Source organism: Aspergillus pseudotamarii, assembly GCF_009193445.1.
Source record: "Aspergillus pseudotamarii strain CBS 117625 unplaced genomic scaffold BDV38scaffold_44, whole genome shotgun sequence".
In the NCBI taxonomy this organism is placed as follows: domain Eukaryota; kingdom Fungi; phylum Ascomycota; class Eurotiomycetes; order Eurotiales; family Aspergillaceae; genus Aspergillus; species Aspergillus pseudotamarii.
The window spans coordinates 117,153-136,819 of record NW_022475058.1 but is presented as its reverse complement, the minus strand read 5'-3'; the positions used below and the strand labels follow the sequence as shown (position 1 = coordinate 136,819).

Here is a 19,667-nt window from a genome sequence, read left to right as displayed (position 1 = left end):
ACGACCAACATATATATATTTGTTGCTGCTAGTTTAGAAATCCTCAAGCGGTAGAGTCATACTTACATAGCTAACATACATACGGTGTACATTAGAAAATTCTGTCAAGGTATTGCCCAAGAAAAGTTGGTGGCATGTCGACCATTTTATCGCGTCAAATGCGCTTTCAGGTTACCACGTGAACGGTAGAATATCGATCAAGCAATAACAGAGTATTTTATAGAATCTAATCCGTATAGTAGGGAGGGTATAAACGAGCAACAGCCTGGGCTCGTGTTACTGTGGGACCCAAGCCCTAAAAGATAAGGTTAATACTCCCGCAACCTAATCTTAAAATCATATACGAGACTTGCGAAGTGAGGAACTTGAATATAAATACTGCTTGGGATTCATTCCTTGTAAAATATCGCCCTTTGAGTAGTCACTACAAACCCTTTTGGAGAAATCATGAAATAGTACTGTGGTATCATATCGTAGGCCTTAAATTACTGTTCAATATGCAAGATCCCGTGTATTCAAAACAAGTGGAAGCAAGACAGGGATTTGAACATATCTTTCAACTTACGCAATAAAAGCAAAACCCACTAGTTCGCGGCAGACTTTCGTCAAGTAGATAGTGATGCCTTACCGTAATGCGTTGATAGTGGTAGGAGCTAAAGTGTCATAAGTGAAACAGAGGCAAAGATGGTGCCACCTTAGATTCCATTTATGATCACAGTTCCGAGGTCGATTAAGCTATTGCAACTATTTTGGACATTGTCCAAGTAATAAACCTCTTAGCTAGTATAGCTAGCTAGTTGATCTTGAAAGTACAGAGCGTACCTAGTGTGGGTGTGGCCTCATCGGCTGCCATCCTTCCAAAGCGGACATAGACACTGGTCTTATTTAGAAACCCGCCATGTCGTGGCACCCAGTGGTGTACTCCGTACACATGTTGGGTCTTTGGATCATGATATATTGCATACTAAGGAATTATCCCAAGTGATACCAATGCATAAACACCAGAGGCTCTGTCCGATATCTTCCCGACCTCTCCTCTCAGCTAATTTTATAAGTAGTGTCTATTGGATGTTCACACAGGTTTAAGTGCTGGCTCTGATAGAATTGAGAACATACCTATGCTCATAAGTCCAAAGCGTTCTCCTAGCTACATGTCTCTTGAACTTGTTCGAGCTAAAAGAACAAACTTGATTTTTGGTAACGCATTTATCATCATCACGAAGAATGCGGTTAACTTGAGTATAGACACCTGGCCAATGCCATACCCGTTTTGTACTCAGGGGCTTTTACGCTTTTCCTGCGGGCATTCGAGGCCTGCACAATTTGTGAGGTGTGCAAAGCACACCGGTAGTGGAGACCTGAGTGCTCTAGCGGCAAGATACAATATGTAGATGTTCTGATATCAACACACAAATGCAGGGAATGTCTGAGAAGCGATTGAGAGACTAAAAACAGATGGGTACTTCTTTAGCTGTATGGATCGCGATGAATGATTAGAATAGGGCTCAGTGTCTGCCAATGCCCGATTCATCTTCCAACCTAACCGCAAGTCCTTTCAGTTCTTCCTACTACGTTCCCTTCACCCGTGGTTCAAGAAACTGTCCCGGAGTAAAGTATGATCCTCCTCGCCTTTATCACAACAAACGAATAACTGACGCAAGGGACATAGTCTGGCCATGGCCGAGATCTCTCTTATCTTGACCGTTCTCCACCAACCCAATGGACTGAATCTGGAACTCTACGAGACGGATGAAACGGATGTGATTATGCTGCATGGTTTTATGATACCTTTACCAAAGTTCACTTCGAAGGGTGTGAGGGTCCTGATATGGTGATTCTATGTGACTGATATTAGCTGGATTTCTTTTTACAACGTATATGCATGAACTCCTGTTGCATTGGTCGTGGTAATATGAGGGAGCTTTGAGAGCGCGAGAGAGTACAATATTTGTTTCTGCTTCACATAACTTCTACCCGCTGCTGTCCAGTAGTATGTATATCCTCTCTTTCCTCTCTCCCTCTCTGTGTGTCTATCTGTCAGTCTATCTCTCTTATCAAGTATCGAGTAAGATGCAAAATCCAAAACACCATATATGCATACCATCTCCAACAACCAACCCCAAAAAATTACAACCCCCACACCATAATCCTCCACCACCCAAACCCCCAACAAGTAAAAATAAAGTATCACTCTAATAAACCCACCGAAAACAATCTCGGTCCGATCCAAATATCAAGGTTAAAAGGATTCGCACAGCGAACAGCTGTAATAATACAAGCATACTAAATTTGCCAGTCGGAAGAGGTTAAGATTAACTACTCCGTACTGCTCCATACGTGTACCCGCTATGCTTACTATTGTTAGAGAGATATTAATATAAGGGATATTATGGTATGTTAATATACTTAACACATACTTATTTATATTAATCAAATCTTTGTTTCTAGAATCTTCTTTCTGGTATGGTCATTAGTGGTGATGATGGATCTTGTTCTATCTAGTAAATTTTATCAGATGTACCTATTCTTAAGCTAAAATTGAACATTCAGGTATGGAAACTACTGACTACCAGGGAGGATGTGGATGGATTATAACTATGAATTGAGTAGAATATAATTTGGCAAGTTATTAAAATTGAGCCTATTGGAGCTGGTTTGTTAAATGTAGAGACGTGGAAATCAGCGTAGTTGTCTACCAGCTCACACAGGCATTGATTATGATAATCTGCGAGATGTCGATTGAATATGTTACGAGTCAAATATACATAGAAGAAGTAGTGGCCTCGCCACGAAACAAATCACAGATCGGGTGATGTTGCGTCAAGGATGCCCCGAGAGTCATAAATCCTCCGCTGGCAAATAGTCGTACACGCTGGCTTAATGATCCAGCTTAAAACGGTCAAGGAACTTGAAAGTGCGAAGACCTTCCTTGATACCATCAACGAATCCGCTGGTCACCGACCGGTCGACGTACACACCGTCGCGAGAAGTCTGAATACCGGCGTTCCTGAGCGCAGTAGCGGCGTTGCCGAGGGCACCAACAGGCTTTCCGAAACGGAACCCATCGATGACGATCTGCAGGGGTCGTCCGGCCGGGAACAGGGTGGATGAGGAGGTGGCATTGCTAGGTGCAGTGAAGGAGAAGGTAGAGAAGAGACCCTCGGCACCTGGCGCGACGACTACAGCATCGAACTGGATGGCATCCGATCCGGAGTAGGTCTGGTCAACGCCGTCGGAGAGACGCTCCGCAACGACAACGACATCAACGCCGTCCTCAGAAAGCTGCTTGCTGAGCTGTGAGGCTGCCTCGATGGAGGCAGGGGTCTCAACCGAAGCCAGGAAACCAACCTTCAGTCCGTCCAATTTCTTCAGCTTCTGTCCGAAGGTGCCAACATCGGTGGTCTTGTTGTTGTGGTAGTAGGTCGGGTCGGCCTCAGGCTCCTCAACGCCAATAGCGCGAGCGACGCGGCGGGCCAGGTCGTTGGACACACGGTTCAGCTGGATGATGACATTATTGCGTACAACCGAGCTCTTGACATTGGAGTTCTCAAAACGCATAGCATCGACGACGAACTGCTGTTCGGCGGGAGTCAGCGAGTTGTAGAACAAACGAGGCTGTGACCAGACGTCCTGGAAGGACGGGCTGACGGCGCGGGTGAAGCGGCCAGTGGACTCGCGTCCGGGGGCCGTGAAGAAACCCTTGCCAACGGTCTGGTTAGCTTGCTTAGGAGACCCCTTGTTGAGGGTGTTGGGAGTGTAGGCGTTGGGGTTCAGGGGGATGAACATCTGGCCTAAATGGTCTTAGCATCCTACACTGAGATACACAGAAAGCGGAGAGGTCTTACCGGCTCCATCGCGGTTGTTGTTGTGCACAGGCACGCGAGGCTGGTTGATAGGCAGCTGCTCAAAGTTGGGTCCGCCGTGACGGTTCAACTGGGTGTCAAGGTACGAAAAGAGACGGCCCTGGAGAAGAGGATCCTCGGTGAAATCAACACCGCGGACGATGTGGCCAGGTTGGAACTACAAACATTCATAAGTAACTGGCCAAAGAACCACAATCACAACTTATTCAGGGCTCCATACCATGACCTGCTCAGTCTCGGCGAAGTAGTTGCGAGGGTTGCGGTTGAGAGTCATCTTGCCCAGCTTGGTGATTGGCACGTATTCCTCTGGGACGATCTTGGTGGGATCAAACAGGTCAAAACCAAACCTCAGCTGGTCTTCCTCGTCCATGATTTGAACACCGAGCTACGAAATTAGCATGCTGATGGAAAGAAGGGCCGAAAATACTCACCTCCCACTCAGGGTATCTGCCCGCCTCGATCGCTTCGAAGAGATCCTGGCGCATGAAGTCGGGGTTCTTGCCAGATACCTGCTGCGCTTCTTCCCAAACCATGCTCGCCTTGCCCTGCAGGGATTTCCAGTGGAACTTGACGAGCTTGGAGTCTCCCTTGTCAGTGACGAAGCGGAAGGTGTGAATACCAAAGCCATCGACGTGGCGAAGGGAACGCGGGATACCATGGCCAGACATGGCCCAGAGCAGGGTGTGCAGGGAACTGGGTTGCTGGCTGAAGAAGTCCCACGCAGAGTCATGGGCAGTGGCAGCTTGAGGGATCTCATTGTCACCACGAGGCTTGACAGCGTGGATGAGATCGGGGAAAAGAATAGCATCCTGGATGAAGAAGACAGGAATGTTATTGCCAACAAGATCTGCGAATCGAATTAGTCAGACAAAAAAATACGTGCAAAGGAAACGATGGTTCTGTGATAGACATACCGAAGTTACCCTCATCAGTGTAGAAGCGGGTCGCAAAGCCGTGAACATCGCGAGCCAAGTCCGAACTACCACGGCTACCTGCGACTGTTGAGAATCGGACAAAAACAGGCGTCTCCTTGCCTTCAGCGCCAAGGAACGAGGCAGCGGTGATGTTGGAGTAGTCACCGTACGAGGTGAAGACACCGTGGGCACCAACACCGCGAGCGTGGACTGCACGTTCAGGAACCTGTCACCAGATGATCAGCCAAACCCAATTCACATTCCATATAGGATTCCCATACACGTTCGTGGTCAAAGCGCTGGATCTTCTGTCGGAAAATAAAGTCCTCCAGCAAAGTTGGGCCGCGATCTCCGACCTGAAGGCTGTTCTGATCCTCAATAGGGCCGCCCACGTCGGAGGTCAGGAACGTGTCATTGTCGGCCATGTAGTACTGGGACAAAAACTCCTCTGTAGCGGCGGTCGCATCATCGGTTCCTGTGCCGAGCTCACCGGTCATGTACGGACAGGCCGCATTGGCAATGCCAATGAGGCTTGCAAGGGAGAGGGCGCGCATCGTGTTGCAAACTGTCAAGCGTCAACACAAATAAGCAGCAGCCAAAGGGAGTTTTGATTTTCTGGTGAGAGGGATGAAGGGTAGGAAGGGGATGGGAAACAGCAAGGAACTTATAGAACTCACCAATTCACAGCACTCGAATGATCAGCACTCAGAAAGAGAACTTCCTGGCAGGCAGGTCCTCTTGCCAAATACTTATATGCATGTGCAGATCTTTTAATTAAGCAGCCAAGGAATCCATTCACATCCCAAGACAGGAAGGTACGTAAGGTATCTACTCCTAGGCCCCCGTCCGAGCCCCAATCGGAAAAGGCACATCTTGCTTACTCTAACATGAAAGCCTAGAAAAAGCGATGTGATACGTGTGGAGCTGTCTTAGGCTACTGGGTCTTCTCTCTAGTATGGCAATGGAAAAGGGACTTGTTGTTGACAAAACAGCCACAGTGATGCAGTCTCAAACGCCCATTCGTCGGGAGGATTGGCAGATCCATTCTTGGCGAATCGAGTAAAGGAGATAAATACATAATTGGCATAATCGGACATGGTAGGGTGGATACGCGCGCAAGCCAGAATCCTGAAAACCCAATAATTGGTATGAGGAAAGCTGTATCCAGAGTGATATCACAAATCCCTAGCCTCCCACTGGATTGGGTGTCATGATCGCGAAGCTCGCAGCAGTGCAACCATACACCAAACCATAGTGGCCTGACATATACACAAGGTCTCGGCTCGCGATGCTTGGTAATAGAATGTCACTAGTCGGATGGCTTCAGATGCTCCACCGATTAATAAGATGAGAATGTTGAGTGGTTTCTTGGCAGCATCACCCCGGCAAGTCGCTCGACGATCAATGCCTCTGTGCATTTTCGCTCGGTTGCAATCACCACCTTATTCAGAATTTTGGCCTAGAACAAGGGAGATTTTTCCTGTTTGATCGCCCCTTGCGTGGGCCGGCAATGAGAGGGCCACCACTCCGATCTGATGCCAGAGACGTTTCGAGAAGAGTGGTTGGATCCTTTCTCCTGAATTTAATCTATCAAATGCAAACATCCGTGTCAATCAAGGTCCTGTAATGCGACCTTCAATCTTCGAGATACTATCCTGTGGATGGTGGAGGTGTGATCCTCTCGCATATGCAGTCAGTCCCGTGCAAGGAGAGCCCTAATAAAAGTTCTCCCTCCTGTTCGTCTTTCAACCACTGTGGAGTCTGACAGATAGTTAACTCCCACGTCCTCCCCTGCTATCGTTTTGTTTTTTATTCATTAAAATACATCCATAATTCTATATATAAACAGAACTACTGCAGTAAAGCTGCATTATCACACCGTTACCATCGTGTCGTTCACCTCTCCATCATCCGTTCATGCCCTAGATGATCCCTGTACATACATGCAAGGATACGATAATAACTCAATTATTCCTTCTAAAATTAATCCATCTTATGGAGCAGTCCTTGTCCCGGCCGAGTTCAACGGCCTATGACGACAGCACAAAGCGTGAGATCCTGGTCTGATAGTCAGCCAAGGCGGCGGCTATTTTCCCAGCTATGAATGTGGGACGTGGGACGACGTGCTCTACTTTGCATACAGGTCTTTTGACGGCGTCCTTCGCCTTGTCATTTCAATTCAAATTTGTACTTTATCCCGTCCTTGAGCATTTCAGAGCCGAGTCTCCTTCTCGTTGCCAAGCGACCCCCGCTCCTTGGCAGCTGGTGAAGTAGTCAATGACTCGATGTGCATTCAGACGTCCATGCTAATTATACACTACTACTGAGCACTAAAAGCTTCCCCACGCCCTCTGGCAGGGATAGCTGGGGGGAATCAGAATCATTAGACTCTGAACGGGCGCGTTTCCACCCAATGCGACCGGTGGCTTTTCCTCGGCTAGACAATCCAAAAATTCAATCATAAAATAATATCAGGACTATATACACTACAGTACATCGTTTTCACACCAATCATAGATCGCTAATTGGTACTCCATAACTGTCGATCAATAACGTGGAAAAGTCGGATATCCCCAATCCTTCCCCTCGCCAATCAATTGCTGGTTAAGTCCATCCTGACCAGCATTGACGGACAACACCTTCGCATATGATCCTTGCGTCCAATAGCTATACGACACCGTCGCAGGCACGAAGGCCACATCACCCATCTCTAGCTGAGCAACAGGGTAGTCGCCGATCTGAATTTGAACGGATCCTTCCAGGACCTCGAACGCTGTGGCGCCGGTTGTGGACCACGTCGGTGCCGAACCCGACGCCCGCTGCCGGCTCAGAATAATGGTCGACATGGTGAAGTTCGTATCCTGCGCCTGGCTATTGGTAACCAGCGGCTGGATAATCTGGTACGCTCCGTGCTTGGAGTTGAGGTACTTCGGGCCATAGTTGTTGGCGATGAAGTAGGGCTTGCCCGGCTCGCCGAGGGCTGCGTCCTCTGTGTGCCAGCCCTCATCCGATGGCGCAGAGCCGTTGGCGAAATCTCGACGCGGCTCGAAAGACAGCTGAGCATAGACGTCGAATGATTCGAGACCGGAAATCCCGCCAGCATCCGGTCCGGCAGCCGAAGAATCATTGGTCGCCTGTGGTACATACGGTGTGTTGGTGGCGGAGGTATAGTTTGTGCCGAGGTTGTAGAAGAGGTCCCTACAAATATACTGGTCAGCCCATTCTCTTTGTCATCCGTTTTCTCCCATCGAAGGCTTCTAGACTCACTCAAACCCGCCCGGAGAGATCACTCCGACCATTTCGGTGTCCGGGTCTAAGATCTGGAAGGTGTGCGTGGTATTCCTCGGCACCGATCCATAATCGCCCTGTGTCAACAAGCGTCCCTGTTGTTCCTCCTCACCATACTGCGCCCACAGCTGGAAGCGACCCTTGAAGTTGAAGAAGTTCTCGTAGTGCTTGCGGTGGATATGCGGGAGCACACCGAGACTGCCGCTGTAGGGGGCATTGGTGCTCATCAGTGTAAACGCATAGTCTGAGGATGGTCCGGTGACCGGGAAACGGTAGAGTTGACTGCCAATCGTGACTGCATGGGAGTTGGCGTAATGAGGGATGATATATGGCCGAGGTGAGGACGGGGCGTTCTCGAGGTAGAGATCCGACAGAGATTGGGAAGCCGCCAGGGGCAACAAGCCGGCTAGGAGAAGGAGGTTCATTGTGTGGTCGGCAGTGTTTAGATTGGCTTTGGCGTCAATATACGCTTCGAGTCCATTCTCTAGGATCCGTGAGGGCATTCGACAATTCTACTTATACTCTCACATCGCAGGAGCAGACATATTCGGAAATTCCGCTATCCATAGTCGGTTACCAAAACGGATCGCAATGTACTCCATAGACCTCCTCCTGGTCCTCTTATTCTCCCTTCAACGGCGAGAATATCAATCATTCTCGGGTTTTCCGAATCATTCGGGGATCGGCATCTCCACTGTCTAAACTGTCTAAGGATCCTGACGAATTTTGCGTCATTGCTTCATTAAATTTAATAACCTAAATTGCCTGTCAGTAAGAATCCCCAGGTTTCCCCCCATCCGGTCAGTATATTGAAAATATGATATTCCCAGAACACCACGTTAATGATATTGAGCTGTGTTACAACCCATTCCAGTATGCCACCTCATAATCAGTTGGAGAGCACACGGATGTCCCTAAACATTTATCCCACGAATGTCGATCACTGCCGATCCCCAGACTAGTGTCTTGGGCCGTTTCGCCGGTGTCCCATCGGCACTTGCGTCATATTCAATTCTTCACTGTGGTAGCGAGTAAATTAAATCCCCTCAGTCTGAAGCACTCCGCGTACTCTCTTATGCTAGCCAGCCGGCCTTCGGGACAAAGTAGGCCGACAGTTCGATTGTTACGGTAGGGTTCTAGAAAAAAGGGTCCCTCTCCTCCGTATATGTAAAACAAACTAGACGACGCGTCTGCATAATCCGTGTGAGTACATCGTTGCTCACTAGTGGGTCGTTGCGGTTTGGACTAGCTTTTGAAAGAATAGTGTTGCCTGTCCATCATAATCTCTACTCAATCTTTCGGTCAGATCCTGCATAAACCGCGAATACGCAGCATATTTACATAGTAGGCTGTGGTTGATTTCAGCTCGGATAGGTCCGACTCTCCCTAAAATATTTCTCCGGCATGCGACGATCGATATATAAGCGGAAGAAGGAAGGTTGACGGATTCCCCGCGTTCCCACATTTCATGCAAGCGACTTGCCAAAACCACGATGTGTCTATTATCTAAGCGGAAGTCAAGACGAGAGCTATTGCCATTAGCCAGGTTCTACTCCTTTAGCCTTACCTTTCTTGGTGGTTCTCGAAAAATCTGGTGGGTCAGTGTTGGGAGCTATTGAAGTTGAGCCCTAAGAAAAACACCGACTCCCTACTCCGGTAGCAGAGGACGGGCAATGAGTGCCAGACGTTAGGTGTTATTTCCTTCTATGGAGAAGTGTTCATTTAACCTAGTTAGTTCCAATTATATCAATGACCTCAACGAATTCTGCCGGTCCGACCATCCGAGCCCCGAGATTGTTGACTTCGGACTTTCCGATACAACTGGCGATGCTGCCGTCAACTAACCCTCAGTGGCCTTTCTGAAATTATCTAGGAGTCAGAAGAAGTTAGGCACGGCACATGAGAGGGCACATGTACGGGATATGTATGCAAGATCAGAATTCAATTTCTCATTTGATATTGTAAGCCGCTCATACTCCATCCTGACCGGCACTGGAACCATGGTTTTGTAGAAATTAGATAGATTGGGGTTTATGCGATTCGCCCCGCAAAGATTTTGCAAGCATATCAGTACTACGAACTACTAGTTGGGCTACTAGTAGTAGTGATGAAGATCCGGGGGCAGCAGTAGATGCATCAATCGCAAATCAGCAACCACGATGTTGGGAGCTCCTTCCCTCCTCCAAGGCGAGTTAACTCTTAATAGCCCAACGAGCTTTGAGACAAAAATGGGGTGAGTGACCCGGTAGGCCGGAGAAAATGCTGCAGGGATTAGGATCCGTGCCGGTGGCTCAATAAAAGGGGAGTATGGAATCAAAGTATTACTTTAGTAGCATATTTTTTGTGTCCGGGAGTAACATGACATAGCGTAGGGGGTCCATCATGTCATACATACCTAAGGACTCTTAGTCGAAGGCACCACTGGCTCATTCAATACATTCGTTTGAGTTATGACTTGTGCAAAGGGTGAAAAATTCGTTTACAATGCTGTCCCTTATACTATATATAATATACACCAGAACACGATAGATCGTCATCTATCGTGTTGATCCCTTGTACGATTGGATAGCCTAATACGTAGGATCCCAATAGGGATGGTCTAAACTTTTATCTTAACTGGGGGCTCTGATCATCATGATAAGATTGCATCTTAGGCAAAAATGCCAGTAGTTGCCCTGCGTTGTCGTTGATCAGTAAGCCTACTCTTCGTTGTATGGTACCGCCTCTGTATCAGTGTCCTTCCGAATACCTTTCTAGTACGTCTCAGAGTCTACATCCTCATTGCATCACAGAGGGCCATCATAAAGGACGTGGCTCCCTGCTGGGAAGACCACAGGAACAGAATCCATTGAGAAGGCGGAGTATATTGACGAAATACACGTCGAAACTTCTTAATTGAAGTTCTCTTTCTTCCTTCCTTTCCTAGAACCTTTCCCCCTCGACACAGCGTCTGCCAGCCGCCTCCTCCTCCTCCTCCTCCTCCTCCTCCTCCTTCTTCTTCTTTTTCTTCCTCAACAAACATCAAACAACACACTCCCATTGATGCAACAAGTAAATATAACCAATCTACTAGGTGTGTGTCTCATACTTTTCATACAGGTAACTAACGCGGGCTTCAGGATAACATCGGCTTGGCCAAATAGGCGTCGCTTGACCTAACACCACCTTGGGTAGAGGTGGGTGGGCATTCGACAACACAACACGAAGCAACTTCAGTGAGCACAACAAATGTCAACATCATCGATGACACCCTGGCCTTGGGCGGATGGATGGGACGGGCCAGGGAAAGGCACGCTGCCTTCACACAAACAGGTAAGTATAACCCCATCAACCCAGGCCTCGGCTGGGCAGGATGGGAAGGGTCTGGGCTGTTACTACTAACATAGATACAACTACACCAACTAAACCTGCCTTTGGTGGGTGGTAGGGATGGGCCTGGGACAAATACAACGTCTTTAACCCATCAGGTATGTACTCCTCCCATCAACTCAGGCCTTGGATGGGTGGTTGGGGTGGGCCTGGGTTATTACTACTAACATAGATACAACTACCCAACTATCGACTTCGACTATCGACTTCGACTTGTAGTTCGTATGTATGGTCCAGGGAATCGTCAATCAACTGACGCTGGCCATCTGTCTGACGCCTCATCGAGCGAGGTAAGCCTATACCCCAGTCCAACGAATGAAGGACCTAGGGATAAACTCAACAACTTGTCTCTACTATGGCATTTCACTGCAATTGACCCAATGAAGCGAGGTATGGGATGTTTTCTTTTCACGTTTATCGTTTGCCTCACAATATCTCTCCATCGGCTATACCGAACAGTCAATGATTGTTGACTATCACCTGGACATGGTTCGAGATAATTGTCTATCACCTGGATACTCTCTCTCCTCCTCCTCCAAGGTGATAGATAGTTATCTGGATCCACCCGAGGATAATTGACGATCATCTGGATACTCCACTCCTCTCAGGTGATCGATCATTATCTGGACCCCCTTGAAGATAATTGACTATCATCTGGATATCCTCTCTCCTCCAACATATCCCAGATGATAGATCATTGTCGGGGTCCACTCGGGGATAACAGTTGATGATCACTTGGCTACTACACTCCTCCAAGATGATAGATTGTTATCTGGATCCACGATATAGCCGATGAGATGTTGATAAGGCAAGCATCGAACTTGTCGAGAGATGACGTCCCACGCCTCGCTTAATTGGTGAAGCCACAGTTGAAATTGTCAAGTTAGGAACAGGTGCTAGAGCTTGTCCCTAGTGTCCTTCTACTCAGTTGGCTGGGGTGTATTCTTGCCTATGCGAAATGAGGCGTTGAGCGAATGGTGGCCATTTGTTGATTACACTCTGGACTTTATATCCTCGTAGGATCAGGTAAGTATCCCCCTTCCTACTCACTTGAGTTACTAACTATCACCTTGGCCTCGGATGGGTGGTTGGGATGGGCCAGGGACAGCGAAATCTACAACTTCAACACAAATTAGGTACGTATATCCCTATAACCTAGGCCTCGGTTGGAAAGAAATGGAACGGCCTGGACTATTACTACTAACTACAGCTAGTTCAATCCCGGCCTTGGATGGGTGGTTGGGACGGGCCTGGGACAAACACAGCTTCTTCTACATATTAGGTAAGTCTCTCCTCCCAAACTGCCTAGGTCTCGGATGGGTGGTCGGGATGGGCCTGGGCTATACTGCTAACATGGCTCTCTTATATCGACTAAACCAAGCCCATGGAAGGGAGGTTGGGACGGGCTTGGGATACGACAAACACTAGTTCAACAAAATGATCATTCGCTACTTTGGGTGCTTCCCACAAACCACCACATCACCAACCTGAGACGGGCCCAAGCCAAAGGATGCAGATTACTTTGACGATAAGACACAGATGCAGGTTTGCATACGGTCTTCACTAACACACACCAGTCTCTTCCGACAATAAACATTTTACATACTCTGACGACCGACCCGGCCTACGGATGGGTGGCTGGGACGGGCCTGGGTCCACGACAACAACTCACACAAATATCAGGTAAGTATCTCCCCAAACAGCCTAGGCCTCGGCTGGGCAGGTTGGGAAGGGCCTGGGCTATCCTACTAACATTAGATACTAATCTCGACTGCACCCTTGGCTGGATAGTACGGACGACAGAGCCTTGGTTGGGCGGATGGGATGGGCCAGGGAATCGACACTCGGTTAAATCGATCCTCTCATCTCGATCATCACTGTCGACTATCGACTAGCAGCAACCTGGCCTTGGTTGGGTGGTAGGGATGGGCCAGGGACAACAACATCTCCAACTTTCTCAAATGAGGTACGTATATCCCCATATCTCAGGCCTCGGCTGGGTAGGTTGGGAAGGGCCTGGGCTATCACTATTAACCAAGCTACCAACTAACAACAATCACAAATCCCGGCCTTGGAAGGGTGGTAGGGACGGGCCTGGGATATATACGATTATTTATTCTTATTGTTGGTAAGTGGCATTCTAGCTTATGGTGGATGTCTCAAATAGATCACTGACAATAGATATTCTTGAGATCAAATCAATAATTACTACGCTGGGGGATATTTATGGGTTAGGTTGGTGTGATCAAGTTGTACTACTGAATGGAGAAGAATCAACATGAGTTACCGATCTCCAATCTTCCAAGGGAACAATAACCAGAGTACTAAGCCAGTTCTTGCAATGATTGACATACATAAAGGGGATCACAAGTATACACATGAAAATGGTAAGACACCCCATCCCCCAACCAAGCAAGACACCAGCTAAAACACCCTATCAACCACCCAACAAAAGATCCGGATCTAAAACCCAACAGAAACTTCAAATCCACCCTCAACCTCCTGCACATCAAACCCAGCACGACCCTCACAATCCCCGTACTCATACGGTCTTCCCACAGTAGCCGTAACACCAGACTCAGAGGAGGTAGGGTTCAAGAAGGTAGCATTAGTATAAGGCAACGAGTCACAGGTATGTTCAGGAACAGCATTCCAAGGATAATACTCGACGAATCCAACCTGGGATTCCTTGATGCCACCCGTTCCAGAGGGAAGTGTATACTCTCCGATATGGGTTTCGTCGTTATTGACGGTGTCCACTAGCGTTCCGGTCCAAGTTGTTCCTTCGGTGTTTTTGATGACGAGGTGGTACATGGGCGCATAGGATGCCGGGATCTCGACGGCACAGCTGACACCGGCACCACCGTCGGCGCCATCACTGCAGTTCTCGTCGGTGCTGGTGCTGCCGGGGACGAAGCTGGAGAAGACGGCGTGGATGATGCTTGCGCCGTTGGCGTCCGGACGAGGCTGGAGGCCTGTGTAACCGACGTCGGAGACACCGTTGAAGCTGAATTGCTGGGCAAAGTAGAAGCCTTCTTCGCGCGGGGCGTTGGCGATGGAGATGGGGAATGTGATGTCCTTCAAGCCTGTCGAGGGGATGTTGGTGGCGCTCCAATCGAGACCGACAAGGGCTTCTGTCACGGGGAGGATAGGAATGATGGCTGCCAGAGCGGAGATGGACTTCATGGTGACGGTGTTAATGGTGGATTATTGGGGTTGAATACTGGCAATAATTAGGGCAAAGCTGTCAGTATGCTTCCTTCGTCTCTGCGATCACGACCTCGTCCAGGAGTAACAGGAGACACACAGCTATAATGAATGTACAATCGACCAGCGATTAGGGATAATTTGACAATGGAAACAGAATAAAATCGGGGAGGTGTGAATACTCGATTGGCTCTGCTCTACTAACACTCCTCTTCAACGACAGGCCCGTCCAACAATCCCTATTTATACGTCCAAATCCCCAACCCCATCGTTACAATCACCAAAATCATGCAAGATACTGTACCATCGTCTACACCACCCCCAACAGATTATGATTGATAATACCGATCAAATGCCATTGCAACCCTAGTATTATCTTGTTCCTGTCGGTAATCAAGCTGAAACAAGCAATTCCCTCGGGTTCCAGATTAGCGTCGCTATGATTTGGCCGAAGTGCCGATCAACTCGGCTACAGCGTCAGGGGCCGTTGGGAATCTCCACCACGAGAACTCCCTTAATGTTACATCGAACTAGTTCTCACACCCTCCATGGACGCTAGTGTTCCAAGGGTCTTCGCTTAGATCTTGCTGTGAAACTAGAGTGCCGTTTGCGGAGTTGGCCTATGGGTTGTTGCTTCTGGGCTGAATGACAGGTGAGTTCTACAAGGGTTTACATTCGAATTGGGCTAATTGTCATATGTAGTGTCTGACAGAAAAATGCTTTCCTTTTTTGCAATAAGTATACCTATGCATAACAGTTGACTGATGTCATATGCTTCCGACTATGCTGGCGTGAAGCTATTATCCACACCTCGTAAAACATAGCATACCACGCAATCGGCATTAGAAGAAACCCGATGCATAAAACAACCTAAACAAGATCCGACTAAGAAACCCCTTCGCGGCGAACTGCTCCGCAACGAGCCGGATCTGGTTTTCCCTCGCTGCAAGGTCCACTCCCTTCCTGGACCCTGATGTGAACAACTGCAGTTCCGAACTTTCCTTCTCACTCAAGCTCTTCCTCAGTGAAACTGTCTTCGCTTCGGAGAATCTATACGAAGCCGCATATATGACATACACGCGAGCAATCGGGTGCAGCAACCTTGACCGCCAATCCACATCCAACCACTTCTTCCATAGAGGCCAAGGAAACCTCCGCAGTGCCATCGCCTGCGCCCAGAAATCTTGGAATATGTATCGCGCTCTTGTGCCAGCCACTGCATGAACAGGTCCCGTTGTTCCCTTCGCAAGGTGAACCAGCAGTCTATCCACCACGACATCAACGGGGACCTCGTCGATCGTTGATTCTGTGTCCGGGTCGGTAGCCCGACTTGCCACACGGGCGACTAAGACCGGAGTGAGAATAAAACCCGCCGCGAACACCGTCGTTGGGGTTGATTTCGGTACGCTGAACCCCTGGTATGGGAAGGTTTGGGCGGGCGCTATCACCGACGGCCGGAGAATGAGAAGCTTCTCTGCTTTACCGGCGGCGCTGAATTTGTTGAGAACAAGTCGCTCGGTCAGATGTTTGGCGTAGCCGTAGGGCCAGGGGAAATTGTGCGCGTTGTATTCCAGCGAGTCGCCTTCTCGCTGTACTTGCTTCCACTCGTCCCATACGTTTGATATCCATCCGCGACCCAGAGGGTAAATTGTCTCCTCCACGTCGGGGTCATTATCATCCGATTCCTGGTAAAGGAAGGCGTTTACATATGCCGTTGAAACGTATACGAAGCGATCGAGCTGATGGCAGCGTAAGGCAAAGTGGGCGACATTCTCGCTCCCGTGAATGACTGGTTTTGCTAATTTCTCCAGAGAACTCATGAGGTTAATTGGTGAAGCTGTATGAATGACGATGTTGACGCGTTCTTGTAAAGCTTGAAGATGATCCTCGTCGATACCAAGGTTAGGTTCGAGGCAATCGCCTTTGATAACAGTGACGAACTCGGTATCACAGAGGCACTCGATATACTTGGAGGGTAGGTATTGACGCCATACTTCTTTAAGACGCCTAGTTGAGTGTAAGCTTGCGGTCAATACTTATAGATTTGCAATCGTACATACGGCAAACCACCCCTGCAGAGCAAATATATATGAGCCACAGGCGCTTGCGAGATGATGCGGTAGAGCAGGGCCGTTCCCAGAAAGCCCGAGGCACCTGTGATGAACAAAATCTTTCCTGAGTAGTACTCCCACATGATGGTAGCATGCAAGAAGTATGTAACCCATGCTGACAGAGGAGCATAGCCTACTTATATAGAGTTACCGATGCGCTCAAGGCGCCGTGAGGTTGGCATTCACGTCAAGCAAGGGCCGCCATTAGCTATCGTTCACCTCTGTGGTTTTGTCACTATCTCCACTGTGGCCAATATTTGAGCTTTCGTGGGGTTCAAACGATAGACTGACAGGTTTTCATCTTGGTAGAAAGCATCTACAGCCAAACAGCGAACCGTTCCTGTACCTGAAACTTGGTACAGTCGCCACGACAACAAGGCGAGACGAAGCTAATTGTGATACTTACCATGCGCCGCAGAACTTTGTACGTTTCCTGTTGTACTCGCCCATACTTTTGGTAGATTCGCTTATTCTGCAAGATCTGGACATTACCCCGAACTATACGGAGATGAAAGAACGGCCAATATCAACCAACCAAACCAACGAAGTTCTAGTATAAATAGGAAGGTCGTGTCAATAGTCACTGACTGTGCCATGGAAAGTAGACCAATATTGGAGTGTCAATATCGTGTCATCTTGAGAAAGCGAACTGGCCCAAAACCACCCATTGTTATTAACACTTGTCCTAACACTCATGCAGACTGGACATGCCTATGAAAGAAATCGACATAATCAAACAGGCTCCGCTTATACGTTCTCGTAAACTTCCCATCCGTCCGGTTGACAGTTTGCAACCCATACTGCTCTTCATAGCTCCCAAACTCATTGTTATCAGCTATACTCCACGCCAAAGCTCCTATAACATTAACATTATCCTCGTGGATGGCCTTCAAAGTCTCCGTAAGGAAATCCTGATAGTACAGCGTCCGCTCCAGATCATATCGCTGCGCATCGTGGGTTCTATTCGACTCTAGGAACGGGTTGAACCCGTATTCCGCGATCAGAATCCCCGACGGGCGGAACGTATTCCAGATATAGCCCAGTTGCTGGCGGACATACTGCGGCGCAAGGTATGCGTAAGCATTTGACGCTTGCCCCATCAGCCACCCATTGGCTTGGACGTTGCTTAGTGTGACGCAGGTGGGCCAGAGGGGGTCGGAGGAGTTGGAGGCACAGGCTTCCGTGCCTTGTGGCAGGGGAGATGCGTATTGGGCTGTGTAGGGATCGAAGGACCAGAAGTCGATCTTGCCATGGATGTGCTCGATTTGGTCATCTGTGAGCGGTTCCATCATATCCACTGTGTTTATGGCTGCATCTGGGTACTGTTTTCCGAGGAAAAGTGGGTTCGACATTATCCCCAACAGGATGTCTTGGTATCGGGATGCTGCGGCAATGTGCGAGGAGTTCTGTGTGTCCAGGGGCACGGCTAGATTGTTGGCGAATTTCATCGTGATCTTGCCTTTTCCGCCTAGTGTGTTCTTGTACCAGTCGTAAACGTCTGCATGGGCGATAAGTACATTTGTCAGGTCTTGGTACTTTTGAAACAAAGTGCCCACGCCGATGTTTGGTTCATTGAACGTCACCCAATACGGGACTCGGTCCGCGTATCTGGTCATGACTATTTTGGCGTAGTAGAGGAAATGCTCGGGCAGGGAGTCCAGGTCTGCCTGGACGGCGGTAGGTGCGTCGACATGGTTCAAAGTGACGATCGGTGTGACACCATACTTCAGACAGGCGTTGATGAGATCGTCATAATGGTCCAGGCCCTGGGTGTTGATGGGTGAGCCAGCCACACCAAAGGGTACTATGCGCGGCCAAGACAGCGAGAACGAGTAGTATGGTATTCCCGCTGCCGCCAGTCTGGCAATGTCTTGCTCGTACATGAAGTAGTGCATGTTCGCTACGTTGGCGTCGCTCCTATCAGCGGTCTCCGGGGCCAACGCATTGCCGATACTATCTAGCACACTGGGACCGCGACCTTCCAGTTGGAGACCGCCCTCTATCTGCCAAGAACTGCTGGAGACCCCCCAGATAAAATCGGCTGGCAGTTTCAAGCCTGTATCCGAAGGCGCATTGTACAGCGCAGGGGGTAGCACCAGCTCGGGTTGGGCAACCGGGGTGGCAGACACTGTAGTGGTAAATGGCGGGGAGCTCACGAACGAATAGTTCTGCCAGAGATTGACGTACGCACTCTGACCATACTGGCCGTCCGACGTGATCGTTGCTGAAGGGTCGTATGAGTACGTAGTATAGCTAAGGTCGCTAGGCAGCAGGGTAGATGCCTTGCTGAATGGTGGCGCAATTGGTGTGGGAAAAGATACAGATGTCGATAGCGGCGTGGCATAGGCATCTGAGGTCACTTGGGTATATGTGAATGAAGAGTACACCGGTTGAGAAGACACAGGGACATGAGGGCTAGCATAGCCTGCGCTGACCCAATGAAGGGCAATGAGTCCCGTTACCCGCCAATTCCTAGGTGTGATCATGATGCTGAGCGTGCCAGTTTTCCACTGTGGAGTGCCGATGCATTGCTCTGACACCTCACGACTTAAATATGTGCAGATCACTGAGGGACTTTCAGACTAGACGTAATAACATTGTCGGATAAGCCGGGTTTCCTCCACACTCGGATTGCGGGGTGACAGTCATCTAGGGCTCAAACTACCGGGGACGCTTTCCGTGTAATGTATATGTCCCAATCCATCTTCACGGTTATATAGGGATCTTCATGTCTGAAGGCCAGGGAAAGGAAATACTCTAGGAGGCCATGCCGTTACGCAGTGAGTCTTCCCTACGAGGGTGAAACACCAACATTTTCTCTTCCAGCCATAGTGCCCTGTATGTTAGGGGCTCTCGTAATTCAAGTTCTACAGTCTATGGTGCATTCAACAGGTTTCATTCCCATATGGTCCCAT

At 48.9% G+C, this 19,667-nt stretch overlaps 5 protein-coding genes across 5 annotated transcripts; all 5 read right to left on the bottom strand.

The window, feature by feature from the left end:
- Positions 1 to 2,877: 2,877 nt before the first annotated feature.
- Positions 2,878 to 5,331, bottom strand: cat1 (catalase catB; the record flags this gene model as incomplete). Its single annotated transcript, XM_032057570.1, has 6 exons — positions 2,878 to 3,791; positions 3,846 to 4,020; positions 4,084 to 4,248; positions 4,295 to 4,710; positions 4,778 to 5,003; positions 5,059 to 5,331. The coding sequence occupies 6 exons, from the start codon at positions 5,329 to 5,331 to the stop codon at positions 2,878 to 2,880; spliced, it is 2,169 nt and encodes a 722-aa protein (XP_031911405.1).
- Positions 5,332 to 7,323: 1,992 nt separating this feature from the next.
- BDV38DRAFT_272866 (cupin domain-containing protein) lies at positions 7,324 to 8,490 on the bottom strand (the record flags this gene model as incomplete). Its single annotated transcript, XM_032057569.1, has 2 exons — positions 7,324 to 7,975; positions 8,045 to 8,490. The coding sequence occupies 2 exons, from the start codon at positions 8,488 to 8,490 to the stop codon at positions 7,324 to 7,326; spliced, it is 1,098 nt and encodes a 365-aa protein (XP_031911404.1).
- A 5,407-nt stretch (positions 8,491 to 13,897) lies between these two features.
- BDV38DRAFT_294673 (uncharacterized protein) lies at positions 13,898 to 14,866 on the bottom strand (the record flags this gene model as incomplete). Its single annotated transcript, XM_032062543.1, has 1 exon — positions 13,898 to 14,866. The coding sequence occupies exon 1, from the start codon at positions 14,618 to 14,620 to the stop codon at positions 13,898 to 13,900; it is 723 nt and encodes a 240-aa protein (XP_031911403.1). The 5' UTR covers positions 14,621 to 14,866.
- Positions 14,867 to 15,483: 617 nt separating this feature from the next.
- Positions 15,484 to 16,835, bottom strand: BDV38DRAFT_294672 (male sterility protein-domain-containing protein; the record flags this gene model as incomplete). Its single annotated transcript, XM_032062542.1, has 2 exons — positions 15,484 to 16,648; positions 16,702 to 16,835. The coding sequence occupies 2 exons, from the start codon at positions 16,833 to 16,835 to the stop codon at positions 15,484 to 15,486; spliced, it is 1,299 nt and encodes a 432-aa protein (XP_031911402.1).
- A 211-nt stretch (positions 16,836 to 17,046) lies between these two features.
- Positions 17,047 to 19,396, bottom strand: BDV38DRAFT_140857 (glycoside hydrolase superfamily). Its single transcript, XM_032051431.1, has one exon. It carries the CDS (start codon positions 19,236 to 19,238, stop codon positions 17,445 to 17,447), a length of 1,794 nt encoding a protein of 597 aa, XP_031911401.1. The 5' UTR covers positions 19,239 to 19,396; the 3' UTR covers positions 17,047 to 17,444.
- Between the last annotated feature and the right edge of the window lie 271 nt (positions 19,397 to 19,667).

Coding starts and splice junctions, on each gene's coding strand:
- BDV38DRAFT_140857 (XM_032051431.1), bottom strand. CDS start 19,238: ATGATCACACCTAGGAATTGGCGGGTAACGGGACTCATTGCCCTTCAT.